The sequence below is a fragment of the Oryx dammah genome, unplaced genomic scaffold (genome assembly GCF_014754425.2).
Source record: "Oryx dammah isolate SB20612 unplaced genomic scaffold, SCBI_Odam_1.1 HiC_scaffold_29, whole genome shotgun sequence".
NCBI lineage: Eukaryota > Metazoa > Chordata > Mammalia > Artiodactyla > Bovidae > Oryx > Oryx dammah.
In genome coordinates, this window is record NW_024070213.1 from 5064915 (window position 1) to 5087602 (window position 22688).

A 22688-nucleotide genomic window follows, 5' to 3' on the forward strand; every position below is an offset into this window, starting at 1 on the left:
CCCCCATGACCACACATTTTGCTGCTAAGAGCACTGCGCTGGGGTAGGGTTGGGGGGCTGCCCTCTTAGCCCTGCAGTGGTCCTGCACTGTTCTCTTCTTTGAGATGTGGTAACAGTGTGAGTATGGTAACCTCTCAAGTTACTGTGAGAATGCTCTAGAAATTGAGCTGAAAACTCCAGTCCCCGGCGCCTGGCTCCTGGTCTCCGGGGGAGCTCTTATCAGCACTGAGGACGCTTTATCTGCAGCTCTCCTGGCAATTAGTCCTCTTGCTGGTCTGACTCCTCCGCTTTTACCCGAAGCCAAGCCCAAGCCGTTATTATTACCGAGTCTCAGCCTTCTGGAAGTGTTCATTGTTATTCAAATTGCCAGGGGCTCCGTCTTATCTCCCCATTACCTTTGCAGACGCCAGCTGGAGACCCTCCTCATCCCCACCCAGGTCCAGGCCGCACCTCTCTCTCCAGACCTGCTGCCCAGCCCAGCCTCCCCTACCCAGCCCGCCCAGGAGGAGTGACCACGGAGCCCAGCGGGTGGCAGCGCAAGCTGGACCCCTGGCTCCAAAAAGAGCTCCATGGGTGACTCTGGGCAAATCGAGATACCTCCCTTTACCTCGGTTTCCTCATCTGTAAATGCAGGAAGTAAAAGTCCCACTTTCTAGGGTTGTTGGGAAAGCAAAGAGAGATGAGGCGTGGAAAGTGCTGGGACAGTGCCCCGTCCAGGAGAATTCCCCCATCACAGCAGCCCTGACGCTGGCCTTGCCTGGAATTAAGAAGGATCTTGTCTGCACGCCCGAGGCCTGGGGTCACTCATGAGCTGATCCTAGACTCACACTGCCCGGAAGATCCCATGTCACCCGCTGTGACCCTCTGCTTGGCTTCTGCTAAGGCAGCTCCAGTTCCTGGAGTGCCCTCCCCCACTTCCCGCAAAGTTTTCCCCTGAGTCCCCGCCCCCATCCAGGCCACGCCCCCAGGCTCTCTGGCGCCTACTCGATGTGGATCTGTTGCTTTTGCTCTGGAGGTCCCAGTGCGGCTCCCCGCTGGCTCTGAGTCCTGGAGGGCTGGGTCCATGCCCAGCGGGTCTGTACCCGAGCACCCAGCCCAGGCCTGGCAGAAGATGCCACCAGCAGGGGCTGCCGGACGCCATCGTCCTGCTTTGGTCTCCCTTGCATGGGAAGCCCTTGTTTTTGAACCAGTTCCCGAATGATGGACAAGTCTTTGATCCTAATCTTCGACTCTTACCCACACTGCTGCGGTAAATGAGCTTATAAGAATTTTGCCCTTGTGGGCGTGTTTGTTGGATGATGGTTGAGTGGAATTACTGGGTCAGAGGGCGTGTGCGTCTGTGACTTTGGTATGTGCCAAGCTGCCTTCCAGACGTGAACTGATGTCCTTCCCACCAGCACAGAAGGCAGAGGCTCCCCGCCCCTGCAAACCAGCACACACATGGTGCTCTCTCAACCGTTTTGATCTCTGCGGGACTTGCTTGAGTGGAGGAACGTGGAAGCTTCCTTTGGTCTATGCTCTGGAATGCTTTCCCATTACGGCTTTCATTTCCATGCCTCTCATTTTAAACTTTGGTTTTGCGATTGGACACTTTCTTTCTTCTTGGCAATTGGTTTGTTTAGATTCCTTCTTCTGAGATTCTTTGGGTAATTTCTATTTTCTTGGAAATTCACCCATCTCATCAGAGTTTTCTGACTTCCTTGGACAGAATTGAGTGGGCAGGCCCCCTCTTTCTTTTGTTATTTGTCCCCTCCATCTTCATGGAGTACCTGCTCTGTACCAAGTGTTGTTGTTGGTCCTGGGGGTACGGTAGTGGGCCAGAACCACTGAAAAGTTGTACTTATATGGAGCCTAAAGACGATTTAAAATGCATCTGTAAAATACATGGAGTGTCAGACGGTGATAAGTGCTAGGGAGTAAAACCCCATGAGAGCAGGGAGAGAGTTGATCGTGGAGTCCAGCTTTTGATAGGGTGGTCAGAGAAGGTCTCAGTAATGGGTGACTTGAAGGACATCAGGGAATATTGCTGTTCAGTCTCTAAGCTGCATTCAGCTCTTTGTGACCCCATGGACTGCAGCACGCCAGGCCTCCGTGTCCATCACCAACTCCCAGAATTTACGCAAACTCAGGTCCATGGAGTCGGTGATGCCATCCAACCATCTCATCCTCTGCTGACCCTTTCTCCTTTTGCTTGCCATCTTTCCCAGCATCAGAGTCTTTTCCAATGAGTCAGTTCTTAGCATCAGGTAGCCAAAGTACTGGAGCTTCAGCTTTAGCAACAGTCCTTCCAATGAAGCTTCAGGATTGATATCCCTTATGATTGACTGGTTTGATCTCCTTGCTGTTCAAGGGACTCTCGAGTCTTTTCCAACACCACAGTTTGGAAAAACATCAATAGCCATGTGTTTATCTGGGAGAAGAGATGGCAGTGTGCTGGTGCAGGTGCTATATTGGTCTAAGTTCTTGGAGAAACGCAACCAACAGGATAGATATAGAGAGAGTGAAGATGCAGATGTAAGTTTCTATATATAAATCTAGATATAGATAGATATCGCTATATAAACAAATATCTCTATAATGTAGATAAAATGTAAAAGATCTACATAGAGCTATATATAAAGAGATTTACTCTAAGGAATTGGCTTCTGCAGATTTGGAGAGGCAGAAGTTCCAAGATCTGTAGGTGGCAAGCTGGAGACCCAGCAGAGCTGATGGCCTGGTGTGGCCCAAGTCTGCAAGGCCTGAGAACCACAAGAGCCAGTGGTGCAGACCCCAGTCCCAAGTCTGACGGCAGGGAAAGACTGATGACCAGCTCAGAAACGGGCAGGCAGAAAGGGAGCCCTCCCTTCCGCTGGCTGTTCCCTGACCTTCAGTGGATTGGAAGAGGCTTACCTGCCTTGGGGCGGGCGATGCACTTGACTCAGTCTACGAACTCAGAGGGGAAGTTCATCCAGAAACACCTTCACAGACACACACAGAACCGTGTTTGATCAAATATCTGGGCACCACCCCCATGGCCCAGTCAGTTCAGTCGCTCAGCTGTGTCCGACTCTTTGCAACCTCATGAACCGCAGCACACCAGGCCTCCCTGTCCATCACCAACTCCCAGACTTCATCCAAACTCATGTCTATTGAGTCAGTGATGCCATCCAACCATCTCATCCTCTGTCGTCCCCTTCTCCTCTTGCCTTTAATCTTTCCCAGCATCACGGTCTTTTCCAATGAGTCAGTTCTTTGCATCAGGTGGCCAAAGTATTAAAGTTTCAGCTTCAGCATCAGTCCTTCCAATGAATATTCAGGACTGATTTCCTTTAGGATGGACTGGTTGGATCTCCTTGCAGTCCAAGGGACTCTCAGGAGTCTTCTCCAACACCACAGTTAAGCATCAATTCTTCAGCACTCAGCTTTCTATAGTCCAACTCTCACATCCATACATGACTACTGGAAAAACCATAGCCTTGACAAGATGGAACTTTGTTGACAAAGTCATGTCTCTGCCATCTAGGTTGGTCATAACTTTCCTTCCAAGGAGTAAGCGTCTTTTAATTTCATGGCTGCAATCACCATCTGCAGTGATTTTGGAGCCCTCCAGAAAATAAAGTCAGCCACTGTTTCCACTGTTTCCCCATCTATTTGCCGTGAAGTGATGGGATGGCCCAGTCAAAGCTATGGTTTTTCCAGTAGTCATATACGGATGTGAGAGTTGGACCATAAAGAAGGCTGAACACTGAAGAACTGATACTTTCGAACTATGGTGCTGGAGAAGACTCTTGAGAGTCCGGTGGACAGCAAAGTGTTCAAGCCAGTCAATCCTAAAGAAAATCAACCCTGAAAATTCACTGGAAGGACTGATTCTGAAACTGAAGCTTCAATACTTTGGCTACCTGATGAGAAGAACCAACTCATTGGAAAAGACCCTGATGCTGGGAAAGATTGAGGGCAGGAGGAGAAGGGGACGACAGAGGATGAGTTGGTTGGATGGAATCACCCACTCAGTGGACATGAATTTGAGCAAGCTCTGGGAGATAGTGAAGGACAGGGAAGCCTGACTTGTTGCAGTCCATGGGGTCCCAAAGAGCAACTGAACAGCAAGAACCCCCACAGCACAGTCAGGCTGAGACATTGAATGAGCCATCGAGACTGCGGCAGAGTGAACAGAAGAGGGAGAGGAGGGCTGGGCCAGAGAGAACAGAGGGGAAAGTCTTTGGCTTCTACTCTGAGTGAGATGGGAGCCGGTGAGGGTTTTGAGCAGAGGCATGACATGACGCGACACGCCATAGATTTTCACAGGATCCCTCTGGCTGCTGTATGGAGAAAAGACAGAAGGGCTGGGCTACGAGGAGGCCACAGCAGGAGCGATGGAGGAGCGGGAAGGGCGAGGTCGATGGGCACACCTGCAGGCTTGACTGATGCACCGGTAGTGGACGTGAGAGAGCAAGGGGGACCAAAGACGCTCTGGGAATCCAGTGTCATTCTTGGTTTGCGTTTGTTTTATTTCTGCCCATTTTTTTGTGTGTAATTATGGCAAAACACGTAACAAAATTTACCGTTTTAACCACTGTACTTTTCACAGGTGTTGAGCACATTCACATTGTTGTACAGGCATCACAACCATCCATCTCCAAAACTTTTTCATCACCTACCCATCCTATTACAGGAAGCCTTTCCGAGTCATTCTACCTGCAGTGAATTTCGTTTGTAATCCAGTCTCCGTCTTTCTTTCTTAGCAAGTGTGTGTGGCTTATGAACATTTACTAATATGGCAGCTACATTTAGTCTTAGTTCTGCCATCATAGCTTATGATATGCTTTCTGCTTTTATAGCTTTTGTGGGGGTTGTCAACTTTCACCATATGCTCTCTGTTTTCTTTGTTTTATTTTTTGTGTATATGTCTTCTGACAATTTGGAAGGCTGTGTTTTTCATCCCATAGTTATCTTCATAATTATACTATCATATGATACCCTTAATCCTCTGTTTCTTTGGACAATGTTTATTTTCTCCCTACTATGAGTGATGCCCAAATTAGAATATTCCTACTTTCCCCTCTCCTCCTCCCTTGTCCATCAAATGATTTTAGCTGATTATATTAGTTTTTCCATTTGCCTTTGTACCTCTAATATTATTTCCATCTCTAAACGATTTTCGGGACTTCTAGCTATAAACACAGAAGACAGTTTATATATATTACCTCCCTCCTCTGACCTCCACCCTCCCTCCTATAGTTTATATCAGTTCTGTGTTATCTCTTTTGTTCTTTTTATATAACAGTCACAATACATTAGTTTCAGACATGGTCCTACAGCTAAATAGATTGTCCTTGCCAGTACCCTTGCCAGAGTTACTCTACTTACTCTTGGTTATCCTAAGTGTTGTTGTTCAGTTGCTCAGTCATGTCCAGCTCTTTTCAACCCCATGGACAGCATCACACGAGGCTTCCCTGTCCTTCGTTATCTCTCGGACCTTGCTCAAACTCATGTCCATCGAGTCAGTGATACCATCCAACCATCTCATCCTCTGTCACTCCCTCCTCCTCCTACCCTCAATCTTTCCCAGTGTCAGGGGCTCTTTGCATCTGGTGGCCAAAGTATTGGAGCTTCAGTTTCAGCATCAGTCCTTCCAGTGAATATTCGGTGCTGATTTCCTTTAGGATTGACTGATTTGATCTCCTTGCGGCCCAAGGGACTCTCAAGAGTCTTCTCCAATGCCACAGTTCAAAAGCATTGATTCTTCAGTGCTCAGCCTTCTTTATGGTCCACGCCCACATCGGCCTTCCCTGATGGCTCAGATGGTAAAGAATCTACCTGCAATGTGGGAGACTTGGGTTCGATCCTTGGGTCAGGAAGATCCCCTGGAGAAGGAAATGGCAACCCACTCCAGTACTCTTGCCTGGAAAATCCCATGGACGGAGGAGCCTGGTAGGTTACAGTCCATGGGGTCAAAAAGAGTCGGACATGACTGAGCAACTTCACTTTCTTTCTCACATCCTTACATGACTACTGGAAAAACCATAGCTTTGACTATATGGACCTTTGTCGGCAAAATGATGTCTCTGCTTTTTAACGTGCTGTCTATGTTTGTCATAGCTTTTTCTGCAAGGAGCAAGCATCTTTTAATTTTGTGGCTGCTGTCACCATCCACAATGATTTTGAAGCCCAAGAAAATAAAGTCTGTCACTGTTTCCATTGTTTCCCCATCTATTTGCCATAAAGTGATGGGACAGGATGCCATGATCTTAAGTTTTTGAATGTTGAGTTTTAAGCCAGCTTTTTCACTCTCCTCTTTCACCGTTATCAAGAGGCTCTTTAGTTTCTCTTTACTTTCTGTCATTAGGGTGGTGTCATCTGCATATTTGAGGTTAATGATATTTCTCCTGGCAATCTTGATTCCAGTTTGAGCTCCATCCAGCCTGGCATTTTGCATGATGTACTCTGCATTGAAGTTACATAAGCAGGGTGACAATATACAGCCTTAATGTACTCCCTTTCCAATTTTGAACCAGTCTGTTGTTCCATGTTCAGTTCTAACTGTTGCCTCTTGACCTGCATACAGGTTTCTCAGGAGGCAATTAAGGTGGTCTGGTGTTCCCGTGTTTTTAAGAATTTTCCACAGATTGTTGTGATCCGCATAATCTGCCGGGGTCCAGCCCTGGAGGGTCCAGAGTAATTCGAAGCGGGGATGGAGTCGGTGAGGAGAGATTTATTTATTTAGAGATATAAAGAGAGATTAGGAAAGAATAGTGTAGTGGAGAAAATAGAGGAGAAAAGAGGCTGTATTCCTTGGTTTACACAGGAGACCAATAAAGCTCCGAGACAAGGGGCTTGCACCGTCTACATAGGCCACCGGCACCCGCTTGAATAGTGGAGGGTGCCCCCCTTGGGCTCCCTCTCGCGTGGTTCTTAGAAGCCAGGGCAAATAAGTAAACACAGAGAGCCTCTGTGCCCCAGACGGGAATTCAGCCTGAAAAGGGAGAAAAGAACGACATGGGGGAGCCAAGCATCGGCGCCAGACCCACAACTTTATTTTCAAAAGCAGCTTATATACCCCAAGTTGTACATAAAGAAATAATGGAATATGCAGAGTTACGCAGGGGCAGCAGTCCTGACCCTTAATGAGACCAGGCTTTCTTTTTGCATACCTTCCCGTATACAAAAGGTCTTAGGTGGTTTTACATCATCTTCTGGCCAGGAGGCCTGTTAACATTTTTATGGCTCTTTTCCTAGATAAATGTCTATCAACCAGAAAACTCATTTTCCCTTGAAGTGTTTTTTCTTTAATCTGCATCACCCTCAAAGTATTAAATAAAGTTACATTCCTGTAGAACAAAGGTGCAGTGGGTTATAACAAAGAAAGTACTTAACTCAAAGATCTAATGTTGCTAATACCAGAGCTACTACCTGTTTTTTCTACATACCAACTATATCTACAAATAAAAGATATGAAAACTTGGCAGCAAGTATTGGCTCAACAATTAAACCCTTAATCAGTCCTATTCTAATGATTCTGACTCCTCGGAAGCCCCTACATTCCTAGGATGTTTTAAGCTTCCTGTGCCTCTCACGGTCGGTCAGGAGGCTGTAAACAATCACATGCGCAGCTGTAAGAGTCCGGATAAACCTGTCAGGCAGGCTAGAAAGCTATCAGAGGGGTTTGAGCTGAGACATTCCTTTTACACCCAGGAGACTTATTAACTAGAGCTCTAAGTTAATTTTCTTTAGAGAAAGGTGGTCGGGGATAGCCCCCTATAATGTTGGAAGAGTGGGTGGAAAGCATAACACAGTAAAGCAGGCAGACTCTGGTTTTGGGGGTAGATGCTCGAGAAAATCCAGGGGGACCCCTGAGGCCTGATCCTGCCTTTGCGTTTGTCAGGCCCCTTTCCTCATGACCTTTGCCATGGGCGGGATTCCCCATGCTGGCTCCTGGCAATAATCAAAGCTATGGCATAGTCAATGAAGCAGAAGTAGATGGTTTTCTGTAATTCCCTTGCTTTTTCTATGATCCAACGGATGTTGGTAATTTGATCTTTGGTTCCTCTGCCTTTTCTAAACACAGCTTGTACATCTGGAAGTTCTTGGGTCACATACTATCAAAGCCTAGCTTGAAGGATTTTGAGCATTACCTTGCCAGCATGTGAAATCCTTTGAGTATCCTCTATTAATTTATGCAAGAAGGGCTTATGCGAGCTACAATTTAAAAAATGTGTTTTAAACATTTTTCTGCTGACTTTATATTTAAAATCTGATTCATCTGTGCCTTAAATTCTTTCTTCATTCATTCATTCAACAACAGTCTGTGCCAGTTACTGTTCCAGACCCTGATAATACAAAAACGAACACAACACACCAATGCCATAACCCTCATGTAGCTTATTGTCTAGTTGGGAGAGACAAATGATAAGCTAGGCCAGTAAGTAAAATATTTGGTGTGCTGGATTGAGATAAGTCTAGGGAGAAAGATAAAGCAAGTGATGGGGGACCTGGCTCAGTTTTGTGAAGTAGAGGAGACAGCTCCACAGACTTTCTTGCCCAGAGCCCAGTAATGCATACTGAGGTGTTGGCTCTGCCCTCAGGGGCATCTCTCACTCTGGAAACCTGGGCTTTACTGGCTCAGTCAGAGCCCTTCCATCAACTCCACACCCTTGGCCCTGGAACACACACTAGAGCTTGATTGAAAATGGTTTATATGTTGCTATGTCATATCTGACACTTTGTGACCCCATGAACTGCAGCTCGCCAGGCTTCCCTGTCCTTCAGTATCTCCCGGATTTTGCTCAGACTCATGTCTATTGAGTTGATGATGCTATCTAACCATCTCATCCTCTGTCACCCTCTTCTCCACCTGCTCTCAATCTTCCCCAGCACTGGGGTCTTTTCCAGTGAGGCAGCTCTTCACATTAAGTGGCCAAAGTAATAGAACTTCAGCTGCAGTATCAGTCCTTCCAGTGAATATTCAGGGTTGATTTCCTTTAGGAACGACTGTTTTGATCTCCTTGCTGTCCAACCAGATGCACGTAGCAGACACCCAGCTACAGTGGCGTGGAGGCAGACGGTCTGGGGCCGTCACCAGAACCGGGTCTCTCCCTGCTCCCTTCCCACTCCGCCCTCATTAGTGAAGGCCTTTCATTCTCATGCTCTTTCTCTGGATCCGTGTTCCCTTCCCAGTAGACTTCAGCTTACATGGCATTGGCCAGGGTGGGTCATGTGTTCACCCTTGTCTGCAAGGGAGTATGGGAAGCTGAATATTTGTGACTGGGTCACTGCTCCCATAAACGGATATAGGACTGGGGCGTTACTGTGTCTGCCGCAGATGGAGTTTGTGTTTCTTTTCCTCGTTATCCTTCTTTGGAGGTGATCTCCAGGAGAGAAAGGACCATGGCAACTCAACTCTGCCAATCAAAGCTGTAAGTGCCCCCTTGGGCTGATGTTTACACTCTTGATCTTCTCCCAACCATCTGTTGACCCCTCCATGCGCCAGCATTGTCTGGCTTGCTCTCCATGGCTTTGTATGATACGGTCATATTCAGGGGTGTAGCTCCAAGATTCATCATGTTTTCTTTTATTTTTATTATGGGTGTTATCGGCATCTGTTCTTAATATCTTCCATTTGTTATAACAAGGGTGGCCATATGGTTTAATATCCAAAGTAGAGTACTTTTGAGGGTAAAAGGGGAACAGTATTGAAAATTACAAGTATTACCTGGGACGGTCTTAAGCCAAGACATTATAATAACACTGGTGATCACCAAGGAAGAAAAACACTGTTGGTTTTTTGTAAGTTGATCTGATGTCTTACAGATTGAAAGTTGTAGCTTTATATCTGCACCCTGTGTTCTAAGAATTAGCTTGTTGATTCTCTTGGGTTTTCTATGGACATGATCTGCCAATAATGGTAATTAGGGTTTTTCTGTTTCGTTCCCAACTCTTTATGCCTTTTTCTTATCTTATTGCGTGGGCCGGAGGCTTCCCTGTTGACTCAGATGGTAAAGAGTCTGCCTGAAGTGTGGGAGACCGGGTTCAATTACTGGATGGGGAAGATGCCCTGGAGAAGGAAATGGCAACCTACTCCAGTATCCTTGCCAGGAAAATTCCATGGAGGGAGGAGCCTGGCAGGCTACAGTCCATGGGGTCGCAAAGAGTCGGACACGACTGAGCGACTTCACTCGCTCAGAGGCAGGAGTGCTGTATGCAACCACAGTGATAGCAGCCTGCTTTTCTTGCTCCCAGCCTTAAAGTGAAATAACTCTCAGTGTCTAGGAGACAAAGGTGGCACATATTCAGAGAAAAGCCTGGCTTCTCCTGTCACTGAGGCCAGACAGAAAAGTCCCCATGGAGGAGACACCATGTGATATTTTGTTCCATTCTGCTTTCCTAGAAAACCCTTTTGCCGTGCCTCAGGATGGGGGAGGTGAGACCTCCTGGCTCAGCCTCCAAGAAGAACAACTTCAAGACGCCAGGGAGAGCCAAGACGGCCGTGGCGGTGCTGGAGGAGAAAATGCTACCTGTGCCCGAACCCCCTTCCTCGGACTTCTAAGACTAGAAGCAAACAGTGGTGGGAGGCCAGGGTGCAGGAAGGGGCTTCTGAGCCACCCGTCTGCGAGCAATAGTCCCACTTTGGGCTGGTGGCTTCTGAGAGGTGGCACCACTGTGGACCCAGGATGACCGGCACGGCTGCTCAGGCCAAGTCAAGCAGAAGGATTCAGGCCTGTGCATCCTATCCATGGTTCCCTTGCCCCTGCTCCCTCCAGTAGTGGCCCATGGGCCTATCCGTGTCAGAATTTTGAATGTGAGTGTGCGTGAGTGTGCGTGCGTGTGTATGATTGGGGGTGTCTTTTTGCTTGATTGGTTTTACTGGGGTCCCCCAAGTTCTCTGATGGGCCTGGGTCCACTTGTGGTGGGGGTCCCGGCGAGCTCTTGCTGGCAGCTGTGAGCCAGATGGAGTTGGCAAGTGTGGGGTACAGCCCCACTGTGCCTCCAGGGGTGCTTGGGATGCAGAAATGCCAGTGGGGATGCGTTCTTATGGAATTTTTTTCCTGTAATGACAGTGATGAGAGACACGTCTCAGGCCATCTATGGGGCAGGCAGTGTGACTATCTTCACACACACCCACTCTCATCACTTGGGGAGTGAGTAGGATGAACTCCCTGCAGAAATGGCCTGGTCTCACAGCCAGGAGGAGACCAGTTCTCGGCTTGACCTCAGAGGTCTAAGAACCCAAAGTCAAAGCTCCCCAGCCCAGGGTACCCCCCAGTACAGTCCCTGGAGCTTCTCCCCAGTGGCTTCTCAGTGGATGGGTCATTGTCCCAAGCTTTCCACCAGTGCTGCCCCGGGACCCTCTTACAGCATATTCTGTTTAAGTACCTACTGTATATCAGGCTTGCTGGGCAGTGATCTGGAAAGGAGCTGAGTCAGACAGGCCTCCTCCTTGCCCCCAGAGGGAAGAAACAGACACACAGATCTTTGCTGGACAGAGTGATGAGCACTATGGAAACCCAGAAGGGAAGGTTCTAGAAGCCCTTCCCGTTTAAGGCGAGACTTCCATGCAAACCTGGATGTTCCTAATATCTGTCCACTGAGCTCACCACCACCGCCATCCACCCCACTGCCCCAGGGTGCACATGTGGAAGGGCATGATCTGGGAAATGATCACATAAATCCCTGAAGGGCAAACTGGCAGTGTAGACACCCTCATTCCCCTGGTGTTAGTGACGCCAGAATCTCCCCCAGCACCCAGCTGGGTGGGTCCCTGCTCCTCTGCTCAAGTACCTTTACTCAGCTAGACCCAATGTCTCCAACGGACCCTCCATCCATCACACGTGGCAGAGAGCAGGCAGACTCGTGGTACTGGCCAGCTGGGGGAGAGGACAGGGAAGAAATAAGCAGTGAATAGGAAGGTAGTAACAGCAGTGAGCCCTAAGCCAAGAATTCAATCAAAACGGGGTTCTGAGGGTTAAGTTTGGCTAGTCTGAGAAGGCCTTTCTGAGCAAGTTAAGCCCAGACGTGAGTGGTAAGCAAGAGCCACCGTGGACATTGAAGATAGAAGAGATTTCCAGGCAGAGGGAACAGCTAGTGCAAAGACCCCGAGGCAGCAACCGGCTTGGTGATCTCAAGGAACCAAGAGAAAGTCGGGCTGGCATGGATACAGAAGAAATATAGGAAGAGAGACAGGTGACATCCCCAACACTGTGGTTCACCGAGAGACACCTGAAGCAGGACAGACATAACACCCACCCTCTGATAAAGCAGAAGGACATTTCAAGGGCGTCAAGCATTCCCATTCTCATCATCAACCCCATAGAGAAGGGACTCCTCCCATTTCACAGACTAGGATACTGAGACTCAGGTGGGTCAGGTGACTTGCCCAAGGTCACAAGTGCAAGCTGAGGAAGACTCAGACCTATAGCTTGAGTCTCGTCTCCTCCAGACAGTGCTGCCAGAACCCAGGGGTACAGTTTGGCAGAGGCCAAGCTGGAGAACCTCTGCCTGGGGTCTTGCTTAGGCATCAGTGCTGCTTCCTTCACCCTGGATGCTGGGTCGTCCCCGGACCTGCCCGGGAATTTGTCCAAGTGGAGCAGCTGTTGCCATGGAGGGTTGCTCAGAAGCCATTCGGCACAGCTGGATCAGCCCACACCTGCATCCCATGCACAGAACCTGGGGAGTCAGAGAAACCCCAGCCGGGGGGAGGGGTTGGGCACAGGCCCAGACTGACATCAGCTCTGTAGGAAGATCAGGGTGGCCTCGGGCAAGTCCTGTGCCTTCTCTACTGTCCGTTGCCCCATCTCTAAAAGGAAGGGGTTGGACCAGGTGTTTAAGGGGCTTGCATCTCCAGCTTCCTGAGGTTCCGGGTGGAGCTCACGCAGCTGTTCACACGGAGACACTTCCTCTGCCAAGAGGGAGCTGGTGGCCCTGCCTCCCTGCCACGAACACTGGGCACAGGGTCACTGTCACAGAGACCAGCAAGGGCTGCGGTCCCCTGATTTGTGCCACTCAGCTTGAGAACTTGCAGAATGCTGCTCCTGGCCCCACAGAGGTCTCTCCAGGAGGGACTGATGACCCCTTGGGTGTTTACGGTCGCAGTCGGTAAGGGATCAGAACGCTCTGTTGTAAGCAGGTGGCCCCTTGCCATGTAGCTCAGCGCCCGTCACAGACAGCAAAGCGGCGGCACAGCCTGGGATACAGGGGACAGAGCATGGGCACCGAGAGCCCGGCCCCTTCCCCACTGGGTGGCCTTGGGCAAGTCGCCTCACCTCTCTGAGGTTCGCCTGTCCAGTGTGTGGGGTGGGGGCCGCGGCTGGAGTGATCGAGCGGTGGGGGCCGTGTGGGTGTTGTGAATGCCCATCTGGAAGGCAGGCATGCTGTTCAGTCCCTCCCGGTGTCCAGAGGTCCTCAAAACCCCCGGGAGATGGGCCACCCTGGCAAAAACCTGTCCCATCCTACCATGGCAGATAGACGTGCCAGTGAGTAGCGCGCCCCTGAGAAGAAGATGCTCAGGGCAGCAACAGGTTCAAGTAGAGATTTACAGACTTAGTGTTTTTTAGTGACTCCCAAACCTGTTTTTTCAAGCTGCCTACTTTTACTTTTTTACTGTGAGCTTCTGGCTATTACCACGTACTTTGCAAAAATAACAACAATAATAATAATACTATGGGAAGAAAATCAAAAAAGAAGAGAAGGAAGATGGCAGTATATCCGCTGAGGAATCTGTCCTTAACCCCTTGTATTCGTAAGGACTTTTTCCCACTGGGAACTGTGTGTTATCACGAGCAGTTTTATGCTTTCCTTCTCGTCTGTGTTTAGTGTAACTGTGCGTTTTGGAATCTCTACGCAGAACTAATACCTGGTAGCACCCATGGGTCTCTCTGCCCTCGCCCGAACCTCGGAGATCCCCCTGCAACTCAAGGAGCAGCCTGCTATACAGGAGGGCCTGGGACCGCCAGATGCCAGCCCGACATCTGATGCTGACCGGGACCTATAGGAAACAGGCCTTAACTGAAAACACATACACACACCCGTGCGCATGCACGCACGTGCGCACACATGAGTCTGCAGGTAGAGCCCATCTCTCTGATGCTTTATAGCGAAATAGCAGGTAGGCAGCTAGTGTTCCTGGGGTGGTGGCATCTCCTTTCTTCATCCAACACCTTCAGGCAAGTTCAGCCCCTGGGCTGGAAAAGACTTGGGGGAATCAGGGAAAACACAACCAGGAGTGGGGATGGCAGTCTTCTTAAGAGAAGCTTCCTGGCTCCCCGAGGAGCCAAGATTATGAGTGGCTGGACCTGGCACCACCTCCCATGTACCCAGCAGACGCCCAGACCCCTGCCCACACCAGGCTGGGGTCCCACCCCTTGGCTATCTCTCCAGACCACAATCCCTGCTCAAGCCCTGTCTCCTGGCTCCTCTGACACCCCATTTAGTGTGTCTACTAGAGGTCATGCCATGAAAGAAGACAAGTTTCCCAGAGTCTCAGGCTTTTAAACATTGTCTATTGGTTCAATTTCATTTCTTCAGTTTGGCTGATTGGCCCCCACCAGTAGGAGGAGTCGTGGCCTAGGTGGTCCTGAGAGGTGAATTTGCAGATTCGGCAGTGACCCCAGTTGACCTGACAGCCTGAAGCAGAGATGCTGGCGGCATTGCTTGTCAGTGTTGAGGGGCAGCCGTGTCATTACACAGACACCTGGGTGGGCCCCCCTCTCTACGCCAGCTTTGGGGGATTCTTATCTTACTGCTCATCAGTGGGCATCAGAGAGTGTCTGCCTGTTCTCAATGGCCTTCTGAAAGGTCAGTGGGGCAGCCGCCCACCCAGTGACGGGATGACACTCTGGTCACTGCCCCCTGCAGCCCCAGAACTCACCACCAGGCTGGGGTGATGTCCTGTCCCCTCTGGAAAATCCACACTTCACACCGTGTGACCGTGTGAGCGACTCCAAGCTCCCCAGCTCCTCCTGAGGGCATAAATGCAGTGCCAGATGGCACTTAAGTGATCGTATGCAGCTTTGGGGCCCGTGGCCTGAAAACTCAAAAGTTGAGTTGAGCAGTCAGGTGAGAGAGAAGATTCTAGAAAATCCATTTTGCTCATACATACATTCACTCATCTGTTCAACAAAAATTTACCCAGCACCCCTCTGGGAACAGTTCTGCTGCAGATGGAGAAGTCAGGGGAAACTGCCGTGTCCGAGGGAGAGGCCAGGACCCCCTGCAAAATGACTTGCTGTGCCTGATGGTTAGGAATGCTCAAATCCACAGGGAGAATAAGTGACCTTGGAGGTGACATTGTTCCCCCCACCCCAAAGCCTCCAGTCCAAGATGCTGCCAGAGAGTTGGTGCTAGATAGATGATTGGTGAGTCAGCAGCTTTGACTATCGGTTACACTGTACCTAAAACTCCTATCTTCCCATCAAAGCCCTGACCCATGTGCCCCGACGGACTGAAATTCAGGGCTGCTGCAGTGCCCGCCTGCAGGGGGCGCCATTTCTATAGACAGCGCTGTGAACAGCCGCCCTTGGGTCGGTGCAGTGAGCTGCCCTGTGAATTGCCCTAAAGTGATCCTGAAATGTGCAGGATCCCAGCAAACCCCCGGGAGAGTCACCACGCACATGACCAAAAGTTGCAGAGGCATGGCCTCTGCGGGCATCTGGCGTGGCCGCAACTGGACCCAAACTGGTGACCCTGAGAAAGTCTCCTCTTGGAACCTCACCTGGGGTTCTCACCTTGGTTCCTTCCTGTCTCTTCCCCCTCTTCTGGGTAAAGCTAGTGGGCTATGTCATGGTCAGCTAACCATTCAGAGTCTAGGTGATGGGCAGTAACTAAGAGGGGACAGCGAGGGTGAGGGGCCCAGTCCCCCTGACCAGGTGGGTCTCCCTTGCCCCCAACCAGACAAGGGCACAGACAGACTGGTCTCTCTCCTGTTAACCCCCATTTCACGTGCGCAGGCATGGGGTCTCTCTGAGAGCTGATAACCCGGAAAACCAAAAACCAATAATATTCCTAATAATAATAATAATATAATGTAATAACAATAATGTGTTTTACACGGACCGCTGTTGCACTGCTTTTGTCTTTATATACAGTAGTTTTTATAAAGATGTCTTTAGGTTTTAATAAAGGAGTGTCACATCAACTCTTCCCTGTCCTGAAATTTGTTTTCATGCTCCACCGTGTCCCTGGGGGGCAGCTGCGCTCACATCTGTTGTTGCTCCATCAGGGACAGTGGACCCCCAGGGCCTGGGGGGGGTCTCAGCCGAGGAGCTGCCTGGGGTGGCGTTAGGGGCAGCCAGTCACACAAAGTCCCCTCAGAAAGCTTCAGAGGGTCCAGAGCCAAGGGCAGATCGAGAGGGCAGATAACGACCGCCTTGCAGAGGGCAAGAACCAGGTGGGAAAGTAGACAGGGCCACCCAGGGGGACACTGGCGGGCGGCGGGCGGGTCAGCGACAGTTGCTGGGGACTCAGCGCCGTCCCCGCCTGTGCCCGTGGACGATGCAGGCAGAGGGCGGCTCTGCTGGTCGGCGGGTTTCCGAGGAAGACAGCCCACCAACAGTGGGGCCGTCCTCAGGCTGGCGGGTCCGCGGCGGAGGACCAGCCTCCGCGCTCCAGCAGGGACAGACATGCTTACTGGGCAAATAGGGTTCCGTGCCTCCAATCCAAGGGGGGCCATGCTGGAGCCTCTTTCCCCCAGTCTTCAACCCCATCATTCCTAACTGGCCCAGAGCAGTGACAGCCCTCTGGCCGGGTCCAGCTCAGCTTGGGAGTTTCCGGCTCAGATGCTAGTCAAACCCTCCCGCCAGCCCACCAGACTTGAGCTCCATCCCAAGGTCCAACTGTCAGCACACACCCTCCTCCTCCCCAAACCTACCCTACCCCCGCACCCCACCCAGCCTCCTGGCTGGAGCAGAGGAAATCACCAAGCAAATGTTGGGGGGCTGGACAGGGTTGACATCACTGTTTTGCTGCTGCAGGCACGTCCTTGGGGTATGTTGAGGATCTTTGGAGAGGCTGTGGGGAGGGTCTTTCATGCCCCTGTTTTTAGGCAAGGAGGGCCCGGCCAGGATGCAGCTTCATGCCCACACACATGCACACTCACACACACACACACACACACACACACACACCTCCCTGCCTTGGTGCTGGGAGGGGGACAGAATAACCTTTTGAGTAAAGATTCCACTGGAAAGCTGCCTTCTGTCTCCCAGTGGTCCCTTCCCCCCTATCACGGTTAGCTCCGGCTCCAACTGCGGACAGGGCTGCCAACGTGAGAAAGGACAGTGGTGGCTCCAGAGGCTTCAGGATCTCAGGTGCCCAGTCGAATGTCTCAGACTTGATCCGATGGGCAGCAGGGAGCCGTGGTCAGGCCAGGAGCACAGGAGAGACAAGATCAATCTGTCCTAGGGGACAGCAGGGTCTGGGCCTGGAAAGGATGCTCTCTGGCAGGACTTCGTAGGCTGGAGGCTGTCAGCGACGACGGTGGAGAAGCTGAGCAGCGCTGACTCTCACCCTGCTTCTCTGTATCCCCTTCCTCTCCTCGGCCCTTGAGCCATTGGGCACAGCCGACCGGCGCTTTCTTAGCAAGGAAGCACAGCCTGTGGTCCATACTGGACAGACACTACCTCCTCCGCTGTAAGTAGGGCCCCTCCATGCTGGGAGCAGGCCAAGGGGTCCTCCCGGGATGACTGTCCTCAAGCCACCCGGGCCCCGAGCCACCACAAAATAAAGCAGCCAGGCTTCGGCCACGCTGAATCCTATCTCGAGATTCCATCCCCTGTTGCCTATGACAAGACCCCCTTGAATCTCGTGTCGTGGGTTCCCCCTCTGTTGGGTCAGTACCGCCAGCGTTTGACTAGGCCTTCGTTTCAGCCATCTGAAAGGCACACCCCACCACCCACCTCCAGTGATCAGACTGCGCCCCGACCCCCTGCCTGCCCGTGAGAGCAGCTGGAAGCCTTAGGCCACATGCATTTTTTAAAACTACCTGAGGGCACTAGAGAGCTGACAAGGTAGCAGAGAATTTTGACTTTGAGGCCTGGAAGAAAACAAACACAGAAAGAGGAGGTGGCTTGGACTGATTTCTCCCTGGGGACTTATTGATTCTGAAAGAAGGGCTGAGAGGATGAGCCAGGCTGGGGGCAGGCGTGGGAGTCCAGGACCTCCGGAGGGAGCGTTGTGCAGGCCCCGTTACTGATGGGGACCCCAAAGGCTGCACCAGGAGAATAAGGGTGAACCCCTGCAGCTCAGTTCTGCTTCCCTTGGGGGCCCAGAGACACCCAAATCCTGAAGTTGCTTTAAGGGGACCCCAGATTGCTAGCACGCCCACGTAACTGATAGCAGCAAACGCTGATCTCCCCCAGAGGAATCTCATCATCCCAGGCTTCAGCATATTTCTGCAAACCATTTATCAAGTCTCTACTCCCTCAGAGGTAGCCAGGCACAGTATGCAGCAGTATGCATAAGAAACAGCAAAAACAGATCACAGGAGAGGCCCGCAGAGGCTCCAAAACAACTGCACTTAATAAGCTCCAGATGATAGCCCTCTGCAGTATCCTGGCCTGGAGAATCCCGTGGACAGAGGAGCCTGGTGGGCTACAGTCCACGAGGTTGCAAAGAGTCAGACATGACTCAGTGGCTAAACAACAACAAAAAATACTCAAACCCCGTAAAATTATGTCTAAAAATTGAAAACCAAATGTGTAAAATATGCAAATATTTCATATCATATAACTATATTATAAAAATATTATATAGGACGTTTTTAAAAGAGCCAATCAGAAACTGTAGAAGTAAAAGTATAATTACCCAAATTAAGATCTCAGTAAATGGGTTTAATTTACTGAAGCTCCAGTACTTTGGCCACCTGATGAGAAGAGTCAACTCATTGGAAAAGACCCTGCCTAATGCTGGGAAAGGTTGAAGGCAGGAGGAGAAGGGGGCAACCGAGGATGAGATGGTTGGACGGCATCACCGACTCGATGGACGTGAGTTTGAGTAAGCTCCGGGAGATGGTGAAGGACAGGGAGGCCTGGCGTGTTGCAGTCCACGGGGTCACAAAGAGTTGGACACGACTGAGAGACTGAACAAAGACAAAATGGGTTTGAAGACAAACAAGGCAAGAATGTCTGCTCTCACCACTGTTTGTCAGGATAGAGCCCAAAGTTCCAATCAGTGCAACAAAGGCAAGAAACGGAAATAAAAGGCATGCAGATGAAAAAGAAAGGGTTAAAACTGTCTCTATTTGTAGAGATGTGACTATCAAAAAAAAAAAAAAGCCAAGGAAGCTACAAAAGGAACTTCTAGAAGCAATAAGTGAGTTTATAAGATCACAGATGAACACACAAAAACCAATTGTATGTCTAGGTACTTGCAATGACCATATGAGTCATAAAATTGTTACAATACCACTTCAGTCCAGTTCAGTCCAGTTCAGTTCAGTTCAGTCGCTCAGTCATGTCCGACTCTTTGTGACCCCATGAATCGCAGCATGCCAGGCCTCCCTATCCATCACCAACTCCCGGAGTTCACTCAGACTCACATCCATGAGTCAGTGATGCCATCCAGCCATCTCATCCTCTGTCATCCCCTTCTCCTCCTGCCCCCAATCCCTCCCAACATCAGAGTCTTTTCCAATGAGTCAGCTCTTCGCATGAGGTGGCCAAAGTACTGGAGTTTCAGCTTTAGCATCATTCCTTCCAAAGAACACCCAGGACTGATCTCCTTCAGAATGGACTGGTTGGATCTCCTTGCAGTCCAAGGGACTCTCAAGAGTCTTCTCCAACACCACAGTTCAAAAGCATCAATTCTTCAGTGCTCAGCTTTCTTCACAGTCCTACTCTCACATCAATACATGGCCACTGGAAAAACCATAGCCTTGAGTAGACAGACCTTTGTTAGCAAAGTGATGTCTCTGCTTTTTAATATGCTATCTAGGCTGGTCATAAAAAAATTACAATTTTTTTAAAAAATTGAAGTGTGGGGACTTTGCTGGTGGATCGGTGGTTAAGATTTCACCTGTCAGGGCAGGGCGTGTGGGTTCGATCCCTGGTCAGGGAGCTAGGATCCCACAGGCCTCCTGATCGAGAAACCAAAACATAAAACAGAAGCAATATTGTAACAAATTCAACAAAGGCTTTAGGGACTTTCCTGCTGGTCCAGTGGTTAAGAATCCACCTTGCAATGCAGGGGACGTGGGTTCGATCCCTGGTTGGAGAATGAAAATCCGATGTGACATCAGGGCAGCGAAGTCTAAGTTCTGCAACTACTGAGCCAGCATGCTCTGGAGTCCACAGGCCACAACCAGAGAGACTTTGTGTCACAACTATCACAGCCCACACACCACAACTAGAGAATCCATGCACCACAATGGCACCCGGGGCCTGACACGGCCAAATAAACAAATAAAGATCCACGACTATAAAAAAAACCCTCAGTAATTAAAGTGTAAATCTAAGAAAACAACCTACAGGACTTTTATACTAAAACCATAAAATGCTGCTGATCAAAGATCTAAATAAATGAGAAAATGCACCTTGTTGAAGCATTGGAAGACCCAAGGTGGTAGAGATGCCAGTTCTTCCAAAACTGATATGTAAAGTAAAGAGTTACCATATATCACATAATTAAGCAAGTGTCAACCAACCTCAAAGGGCATTTTTTGACCCCAATGCCATTAAGATAAGACTCTAAGAAGAAAAGTAATAACTAGAGAATTCCTACTTGTTTGGAAAACAAATAGCCTAAGGTCAAAGAAGAAATCATAATTGAAATTAGAAATATTTGAGCATGAAAGAAATGATACATATTAAAACTTGTGAGTGAAAGCCACTTAGTTGTCCTGGACTCTTTGTGACCCCCTGGATATACAGTCCATGGAATTCTCCAGGCCAGAATACTGGAGTGGGTAGCCTTTCCCTTCTCCAGGGATCTTCCCAACCCAGGGACTGAACCCAGGTCTCCTGCCTTGCAGGCGGATTCTTTACCAGCTGAGCCACTGGGAAGCCCAAGAATACTGGAGTGGATAGCCTATCCTTCTTCAGTGGGTCTTCCCAACTCAGGAAACGAACTGGGGTTTCCTGGATTGCAGGCGGATTCTTTACCAGCTGAGCTACCAGGGAAGCCCTTTAAAACTTGTAGGGTACAGCTAAATTAGTCTTTAAAGGGAAATTTAAGCTAAAGAGCATATATCAGTAAAAAATAAAAAAATTCAAAGGAGTTCTAAGTAAATGAGGAGATATAATGTGTTCGTGGATTGGATGACGTTCTCCCCAAATTTATTTACAAGCTTAGCTGTTCAGTCACTAAGTCATGTCTGACTTTTTGCCACCCCATGGACTGAAGCAGGCCAGCTTCCCTGTCCTTCACTATCTCCTGGAGTTTGCTCAGATTCATGTCCATTGAGTTGGTGATGCTATCTAACCATCTTCTCCTCTGTCACCCCCTTCTCCTCTTGCCCTCAATCTTTTCCAGCATTGGAGTCTTTTCCAATGAGTTGGCTCTTCACATCAGGTGACCAAAGTATTGGAGCTTCAGCTTCACCATCAGTCCTTCCAATGAATAGTCCAAGGGACTCTCAAGAGTCTTCTCTAACACCACAGTTGAAAAGCATCAATTCTTCAGCACTCAGCTTTCTTTATGGTTCAACTCTCATATCCATACATGACTACTGGAAAAACCATAGTTTTGACAATATAGACCTTTGTTGGCAAAGTGATGTCTTTGCTTTTTAATAGAGAAGTTTAACTAACTGCCTGAAAACTAATGATTTAGCCACACTTCTCACAAATCAAAAATAGTATAGCCATGTAAGCCAAAGGAAGAGGAAAAGAACAATGAAGATAAATATGGAACTAATGAAAAAGAAAATAAACATAACAGAATCATCAAGATCAAGTGCTAGTTCCTTGAAAAAATTAATAAAACTGATAACTTCTTAGCAAACCTCACCAATAAAAAAGAAGACAGAAATTCCCAACGTCAGGAATTATTACTAAAAACAAGATACCACAATACATCAGGAAAACGTAAAAAAGATAAGAGACTGTTACAAAAAGTTGTATCCAAAATATCTGAAGATTGAAAAGAAATGAATGATTTTATTTTGAAAATTATAATTTCCCCAAACTGTTACTAGAGAAATAGAACACTGTACCCTATAATTATTAAATAAATTAAATCTTTCCCACTAAGAAAAACCACAAGGCAAGAATACTGAAGTGGTTTGCCATTCCCTTCTCCTAAGAAAACCCCAGGCCCTGCAAATTCAACCAAACATTTGAAGAAGAAATAATGCTAGGTCTTCTCTAGAGAATAGACTCTTACAAGATCTTCCCTAGAGAATAGAAAAAATATATATATATAATGACTTTAAAAGAGTATAAAATGGCCTCAACTCATTTTATGAAGCTGGATTTACCCTGATACCAAAACCTGAGCAAGTGAACCTCAGTCGTCAACAGAGATGCAAATCCGAATCAAAAGACAGCAAAGGAAATAGAGCACTACCTAATCAGGGGTGCCCAGGGGTCTCAGGTGGGCTTGACATCCAAAAGCAATGAAAACAGTCCACATTATATTTATTATGCATTAGGATATCAGAAGAGAAAATATACGAGCACTTCAATAAACACAGAAAAAGTGTAACATTCAACACCTGTTTGAAAATGCTAAACAAGCTGGGAGTACAAGGGAGCTTTCTTTAAACAGACAACAGACAC

General features: G+C 48.9%; 1 protein-coding gene across 1 annotated transcript in view; it reads left to right on the plus strand.

Annotated features, from left to right (window-relative positions):
- The window catches only part of SHISAL1 (shisa like 1), a 51585-nt gene extending 35473 nt beyond the window's left edge, over positions 1–16112 (plus strand). The window contains exon 4 of the mRNA XM_040234570.1: positions 10370–16112. Coding sequence (XP_040090504.1) covers position 10370 — 1 coding nt within the window. The 3' untranslated portion in view covers positions 10371–16112. The remainder of the gene's footprint in view (positions 1–10369) is intronic.
- The last annotated feature ends 6576 nt before the right edge of the window (positions 16113–22688 follow it).